Source organism: Ictalurus punctatus, chromosome 21, assembly GCF_001660625.3.
Source record: "Ictalurus punctatus breed USDA103 chromosome 21, Coco_2.0, whole genome shotgun sequence".
NCBI lineage: Eukaryota > Metazoa > Chordata > Actinopteri > Siluriformes > Ictaluridae > Ictalurus > Ictalurus punctatus.
The window spans coordinates 2,289,989-2,298,474 of NC_030436.2; the positions used below are offsets into that span (position 1 = coordinate 2,289,989).

The 8,486-nt window shown below is 35.5% G+C and overlaps 2 protein-coding genes across 2 annotated transcripts; both read right to left on the minus strand.

The window, feature by feature from the left end:
- Positions 1-1,126: 1,126 nt before the first annotated feature.
- On the minus strand, positions 1,127-2,360 carry LOC108281064 (guanylin). The gene is made up of 3 exons (XM_047149493.2): positions 2,200-2,360; positions 1,672-1,867; positions 1,127-1,565 (listed from the first exon to the last, which is right to left on the minus strand). Exons 1-3 carry the CDS (start codon positions 2,269-2,271, stop codon positions 1,507-1,509), a joined length of 327 nt encoding a protein of 108 aa, XP_047005449.1. The 5' UTR covers positions 2,272-2,360; the 3' UTR covers positions 1,127-1,506.
- A 3,610-nt stretch (positions 2,361-5,970) lies between these two features.
- si:ch211-220m17.5 (guanylin) lies at positions 5,971-6,962 on the minus strand. The gene is made up of 3 exons (NM_001200806.1): positions 6,834-6,962; positions 6,274-6,469; positions 5,971-6,166 (listed from the first exon to the last, which is right to left on the minus strand). Exons 1-3 carry the CDS (start codon positions 6,903-6,905, stop codon positions 6,108-6,110), a joined length of 327 nt encoding a protein of 108 aa, NP_001187735.1. The 5' UTR covers positions 6,906-6,962; the 3' UTR covers positions 5,971-6,107.
- Between the last annotated feature and the right edge of the window lie 1,524 nt (positions 6,963-8,486).

Here is an 8,486-nt window from a genome sequence, read left to right on the forward strand (position 1 = left end):
GGAACTGACCATCTAGCTTCAGTTATTTATTTGACCAATTAACAGTCATTAACATATTAAAGTTCATCTTTTTCATTGTGGACATGTTGTTATGTATGTATGGAATAAACATCGGTTAATGCAGATATTCATCTAGTTTATTTGATGTGTATTTGGCTTTATTTAAACAGCTTTATGTGATACAAGTATTGATCCATTTGTTTACATTAATTCTGGTTTGAATGCTGAGGTTAATAGTTTCTTAATATTAAGGAATTATGCAAATGATTTTGTTTAAGAAAACTTGAATGTGTTACCATAACACAAGTAAACCACATACAATCAAATAAAAAGATAACTGACACCATAACATAAGATAAAATGCAAGAGATAAAATAGATGTCTGGTTTAACACCATGCTTATCACAAGGCCAGATCTTCATTTTCTCCCTTTGATCCTTCAACCAGGAGCAACCAGACTTGTAACTGTATAATAAAACACAAACAAACATGCAGCAAATTGTGTACGCCGTATTTCCGAGTTCATCTACGGAGATGTATTTCTTTCATGGTCTTTCCTCGCAAAATTTTGTTTAACCTGATTTTGCCACACTTGGTCGTGCTTTACAAAAATTATTTGGTATTTTTCCCGTAACATATATTGTACTTCTAAATGAAAATCTCACACCTTGCCTCAGCTCTGGTGTATTGCAGTATTGGGTTATGAACTTAAAGCCCTTGGATTACCAGCCTAAATCTTTAACCACTCAGCTACTACTGCCAGCATTTTCTGAAATATTTAAACCAGTCCTTCTGGCACCAACAACCATGCCACGGTCAAAGTCACTGAGATCACATTTTCCCCCATTCTCAGGTTTCATGTGAACATTAACTGAAGAATAATTTTATACACTGCACTGCTGCACATGACTGAATGATTAGTTAACTGCTTAAAAGTGCAGGTGTACAGGTTTTCCTATTAAAGTGACCAGAAAATGTACACCGTTGATGTCAAATCCTACCAGACCCACTGGTTAATCATTTATGCATCATTTATTATTATTAAATATTTTCCCCAATGAAAACTGGGATTGTTTTCTAATTTAAAGTATCATTACAAAGGCAACATGGATGGTGAAGAAATCAATTCAGACCAATGGAAGCGTTTATTTGATATTAATTTATATCAACTATATTTTTCAGCCTTACAAGAACAGCTACAAGACATGATACTTCTGAAAGTGTTTTAGTGCACATATAAGGCACTGATGAACATAAGACTATGCAAACACAAGACACATAGAAATAGAAATAGAACAATAGGACTACATCAAATTGATAAATATACATATAAACATGTTGTAACAAATAACAAACAACAAACAACAACAACAAAAAAAACAGTTTATCAATTTTTCAGACTAAGAGGCATTACACATGTGCTTTTAAACATGTAACAGTTCCAAAACAGTCTGTTACCACTTGTGTGCATGGAAAAAGACATTCCTTCACAAATAGTAATGATGTCTAGCAACCAGTACAGGCAGCGAAAGCACAGATTTCACACACATCCATAGGCACCGCAGCTGCAAGAGAGGAAAAAAAAATTAATCAACTATACATTGAAGTCTATGATGGAATGTTATGAAATTACAGTAAATGAATGCGTTATCTGATAAAACGGATGCTTACCTAGCCTGGAGAAGACCAGGGCAGAGCCACTATTATGACAGAGCCCTGTAAACTCCTGAGGAAGCGTTGGGTTGCCACAAACTGCACTGTAGCTGGTCTTGACTAGGCGAGGATTCTGCTGCTTGGGGACAGAGCTGCTGTCCATAAGGTGCTGAAGAACCTTCACCGATTCAAATGAGAAGGAATATTCTCCATCCTGCAGATGAATATTGAGAACCATATAAGACTGATTTCTAAGGTGAAACCCTGTCAGCGTTAACTATTAGTGGCTAAAGTTACTTGGGCCAGTTGAATCAAATTTATACATTTGAATAAAAAATTTGAAAAAATGTTCAAATTCACAAAGCTCTTCTTAAATGCAATATCATGGAAAGCCTGGATAGAGTACTAATAATTTAAAATCTATTCGGTTATATTTGAGACTCACTATTTCTTGACTCTTTGGCTCACATAATTACATAAAATGCTGACTCACGAAGGCAGAAGCAAAGCAAAAAAAAAAAAAAAAAAAAAAACTGAAACACTTGCCTGGACTTGGACAGCCTCAGAGACCAGGCAGAGAGTGGTCAAGAGAAGAGCGAGTGAAAGGATGGTCTTCATGATGATGTTTTGAAAAAAGCTGTTGGTCTTTTCCAGTTGTTCTCCAGGTGTTCTCACCTCAGTGTTATGTCCTGCCTCTACTTCTCTTTCTCTTTATAAAGGATTCATTCCTTTAATCACACCACGTTCCAGCCACTCACAAACAAGTTTTGTTCCCTGCAGTTAATGAATAAACACAATCTGCTTTACAGTGTCATAAAAGGGAGTTCATAAATCTCAAGTGACATCATCTAATGTGAAAAGTCTACGGTTTTCCACCTTCTTTTGTATGGAACTGTGGCTGGGTTTGTCTCAGGTTTCTAGTGCAGGTAAATGAATAATCCTGGTAGAAAAGTGGCTTTATTTGCCAGCGTGAGTTAAAACACACCAAAACACTTTCACATGATACCAAAAATGCTTTTTAGTGATATATTTTTGAAAATAATTCAGAATAATCCAGGTTAGGTAATAATCCAATAATTACTGACAATGATACATGTAACTGCTAAGATGTAAATGTAAATGCTCAGATAACTGAAACACGTGAGAAATGAAAGGAAGTGATTAAAAACATGTCACTGTAATCATAATGAGAACGGCCTCTTCAGTATCAGTGAGCAGGAATCATTATGACAGAGTTTATCTTCAACTGAGGTGTGTCAGATCATTAAGGGCTGTCTCTACCAGTGAGTGGGCTGATCTGATATATGTCAGAATGGCTAATTTAAAATATTACATCATGAAAATTTTTTGTAGTACCATTATGTTTCCGAAGATTATCGTAGGCTGTTTTAGAGGAAATCTTAATCTCACAATTTGTCCTTTGGTGTTGGAATTTACCAGTGTTGCTTTTGTGCTTTTTAATTTTTGCCTTTGAACTGGTCCAGATGAATTAAAAACATTTTCATTTTCAGAGTCTGTCAGCAGAGAAGGTGTATTTTATATACTAAAATAAGAAATTGACTTAAGGCTACAGTGAGGGAAAGAAGTATTTGATCCCCTGCTGATTTTGTACGTTTGCCCACTGACAAAGAAATGATCAGTCTATAATTTTAATGGTAGATTTATTTGAACAGTGAGGGACAGAATAACAACAAAAAAATCCAGAAAAACGCATGTCAAAAATGTTATAAATTGATTTTACATGAAAACCTGACTGTCTCTTACAGAAAGATTCAAATGGACTGTGGTTGGATCTTCCAGCAGGACAATGATCCAAAACATACATCAAAATCAACACAGAAATGGTTTACTGACCACAAAATCAAGGTCCTGCCCTGACCATCCCAGTCCCCTGACCTGAACCCATAGAAACCCTGTGGGGTGAACTGAAGAGGAGAGTCCACCAGAGTGGACCTTGAAAGTTGAAGGATTTGGAGAGATTCTGTATGGAGGAACGCTCTCAGATCCCTCGCCATGTATTCTCCAACCTCATCAGCGTTATAGGAGAAGACTCAGAGCTGTTATCTTGGCAAAGGGAGGCAGCACAAAGTATTGATAAAAAGGGTGCCAATTATTGTTGTACACCTATATTTAACAAAGATTTTTTTAAAAACAAACCTGTGTTTTGTTTGCATTTGTTTTATATACATGCGAGCAGAGTACTTTTTGTGAATTTGTTTAACAAAAGATCAAACGCTTAAACAATAAAGACAATTTTTCACATCCTTCTATGCTCATATGTACCAAGGGTGCCAATGTTATTGGAGGGCGCTGTATTTGGCTTTATTAAAACCGCTTAACTTATACAAGTATTAATCACTTTGTGAACATAAATTCTGGTGTTTGAATCCTGAAATTCATGGTTTGTTAAGATTAAGGAATTATGCAATTTATGTTATTTAAGAAAACCTTAATGTGTTACCATAACACAAGTAAAACACATCCAGTCAAATAAAAAGATAACTGGCACCATAAGATAAGATCAAACATAAGAGATAAAATAGATGTCTGGATTAACGCCATGCTTATCACAAGGCCAGATCTTCATTTTCTCCCTTTGGTCCTTCAACCAGAAGCAACCAGACTTGTAACTGTATAATAAAATAATAAACACCCTAAAGATTCTCAAAAAGCGATGTCTATACGTGCAGCAAATCCTGTTTCGCACAAGGAGCAAAAGATATGATGAAACAGCAATTCCGTTTTCTGTATGTCTTATTTCTGTGTCCATCTACAGAGATTAATTTTTTTCCTGGTTTTTCCTCACAAAATCATGTTTATCCGGATTTTGTCACACTCGGTGGTGCTTTACAACTACAATGCATTAGTATTTTGTCCATAACATTGTACATTGTACTTCTAAATGAAATTTCACACCTTGCAGCATCTCTGGTGTATTGCAGTGTTTGGATTTGAACTTAAAGCCCTTGGATCACTCACAAAAATGTTTAACCATTGAGTTACTATTGCCACAACCGGTATAGATGATGTTTGACTTTCTACCCAGTGACCACTGAGCAAGATTGCTTTCCCTACTGTGTAACTGTTTTGCATCTCTGACACCCACATATACTGTACTATCCTATCCTACATATGAATTTTTTCCTAATAAAAACATTCCCTAGCCAATCTTGCGGCAGCCGCACAATGCATAAAGCATGCAGATACAGGCTAAGAACTTCAGTTAATGTTCACCCTAAACATCAAAATGGGGGAAAAAATGGGATCTAAGTGATTTTGACCGTAGCACGGTTGTTGGTCATCAACATATCTCCAAAACTGCTAGTCACTAGACAGTTTTGTTTTTCCACACTATTCTGGGTAAACTCTAGAGACTGTTGTGCATGAAAATGCCCATCACTGAGATCACATTTTCCCCATTCTGATGTTTGATGTGAACATTAACTGAAGTTTGATTTTATGCATTGCACTGCTGCACATGACAGGCTGATTAGACAACTGCACGAAAGAGCAGGTGTACAGGCGTTCCTATTAAAGTGCCCAGTGAATGTATACAGATGATGTCAACCAATACAAGACCCACTGGTAAACCATTTATGCGTCATTTATTATTATTTTTCCCCCCAATAAAATTCAGTGTGATGTGTTTTGTAATTAAACTCATAAGGCAACATGGATGGTGAAGAACATAATTCACATCACTTGAAGAGTCAGTTGTCAATTTTAACTGTTTGATATTAATAACTGTATTTTTCCCCATTACGAAAACTGCCACGAGACATGTTCTTTTTAAAAGCGCTTTTCTGCACATATGAGGCACTGATGAACAAATGAATATGCAACCACAAGACACATAGAAATAGAAATAAAGTAAAAAAGACTACTCTACATCAAATCGATAAAGAAACATGCTGTAGCAAATAAAAAGTGACCAGAAAATGTACACAGGTGATGTCAAATGATACCAGACCCATTGCTTAACCATTTATTATTATTTATTATTTATTATTATTATTTCTTTTCCCCAATGAAAAGTATGATTGTGTTTGGAAATTACAATTATTATTACAAAGGTAACACAGACGGTGAAGAAATCATGTTAGATCAATGGAAGCATTTGTATAATATTAATTGATATTAACTATATTCGTCAGCCTTACAAGAACAGCTTCAAGACATGATACTTCAGAAAGTGTTTTAGTGCACATATAAGGCACTGATGAACATAAGACTATGCAAACACAAGACACAGAGAAACAGAAATTGAACAATAGGACTACATCAAATCGATAAATAAACATGCTGTAACAAATAAAAAAAGAAAATACCAGTTTATCAATTTTTCAGACTAAGAGGCATTACACATGTGCTTTTAAACATGTAACAGTTCCAAAACAGTCTGTTACCACTTGTGTGCATGGAAAAAGACATTCCTTCACAAATAGTAATGATGTCTAGCAACCAGTACAGGCAGCGAAAGCACAGATTTCACACACATCCATAGGCACCGCAGCTGCAAGAGAGGAAAAAAAAAATTAATCAACTATACATTGAGGTCTATGATGGAATGTTATGAAATTACAGTAAATGAATGCGTTATCTGATAAAACGGATGCTTACCTAGCCTGGAGAAGACCAGGGCAGAGCCACTATTATGACAGAGCCCTGTAAACTCCTGAGGCAGCGTTGGGTTGCCACAAACTGCACTGTAGCTGGTCTTGACTAGGCGAGGATTCTGCTGCTTGGGGACAGAGCTGCTGTCCATCAGGTGCTGAAGAACCTTCACCGATTCAAATGAGAAGGAATATTCTCCATCCTGCAGATGAATATTGAGAACCATATAAGACTGATTTCTAAGGTGAAACCCTGTCAGCGTTAACTATTAGTGGCTAAAGTTACTTGGGACAATTGAATCAAATTTATACATTTGAATAAAAAATTTAAAAGATGTTCAAATTTAGAACGCTCTTCTTAAATGCAATATCATGGAAAGCCTTTCAGCTAATGGATAGAGAATTATAATTTAAAATCTATTCAGTTATATTTGAGACTCACTATTTCTTGACTGTATGGCAATAAGTCACATAATTACATAAAAGTCCTGACTCACAAAGGCAGAAGTAAAGCAGGCAAGATAATAATGGCATAAGCTCAAAGAAATGAAAAACTGAAACACTCGCCTGGACTTGGACAGCTTCAGAGACCAGACAGAGAGCGGTCAAGAGAAGAGCGATCGAAATTATGGTCTTCATGTTTTGAAAAAAGCTGTTGGTCTTTCCCAGTTGTTCTCCAAGTGTTCTCACCTCAGTGTTATGTCCTGCTTCTGCTTCTCTTTCTCTTTATAAAGGATTCATTCCTCTAGTCATATCACTCACAGACAAGTTTTTTTTTTCTCCTGAAGTTAATGAATAAACACAACCTGCTTTACAGTGTCATAAAGGGATTTCATAAATCTTGAGTGATTTCATCTAATGTGAAAATGCTGAGTTTGTCTCAGGTTTGTAGTGCAGGTAAATGAATAACCCTATATATATATATATATATATATATATATATATATATATATATATATATATATATATATATATATATATATATATATATATATATATTAAACATTCGTGCTCATTATGACAGAGCTTACACACACACACACACACACACACACACACACACACACACCCTGTGAGTGTGAACTTGAACGGGGCGAAAGGCGCAAACTAGCGATGGCTGTTTGCTTGGTCTTTATTTATTTATTTCTGAGTTCTTGAAGGTGCAAATAAATGCAAGCCTGGAGCTCTACTAAAATAAAGTGTATACTCCATGCAGTTTTCAATGGAAGAAGCTTGCATAAATGTTGATAATGAATCAACTCTTCAGGTGTACATTTTGGAAATGACCATCCAGCTTCACTTATGAATTTTACAAATATATCAACTACAAATATATTCATTAAATGACTGTTTCATATTGGTCATTGTGTACATGTTTTTATGTTCGGATGGAGTAAACATTTGTCGATGCAGATATTAATGTATTTTATTTCATGTATTTGGCTTTATTTAAACAGCTGTAACTGATACAAGTATTAATCACTTTGTTAACATTAATGTTGGTGTATGCTGAGGTTCATAGTTTGTTAAAATTAAGGAATTATGCAATTGGTCGTATTTTTAAAAAACCTTGTGTATTACCATAACACAAATAAAACACATATAATCAAATAAAAAGATAAACGATACCACAGGATAAGATAAACTATAAGAGATAAAACAGATGTCTGGTTTAACAACTTGCTTATCACAAGGCCAGATCTTCATCTTCTCCCTTTACAAAGTCCTTCAACTAGAAGCAACCAGGCTTGTAACTATGTAATAAAACAACAAACATCCAAAATGTATATACAGCCAGCAAATCCTGTTTTACATAATTATTTACTTATGTACATAATTGGAATTAAAACACAATCCCAATTAATTTTACCGAGAGAAGGAATAATAATTAGATGATGCCCACATGGTTTACCAGTGGGTCTGGTATGACTTGACTCTTTATTTGTAGACATCCTGGCCACATTAATAGAGACACCTTTATACCTGCTCCTTCATGTAATTATCCAATCAGCCAGTCATTTGTCAGAAGCGCATCGCATGAAATCATGCAGATACAGGTCAAGATCTTCAGGTAATATTCACACCAAACATTAGAATGGGGGAAATGCGTTCTCAGTGACTTTCTCAGTGACCATGGCATGGTTGCTGGTCTCAGACGGGCTAGTCGAATGTTTCATAAACTGCTGATCTCATGGAATTTTCATACACAACATTTCTCGA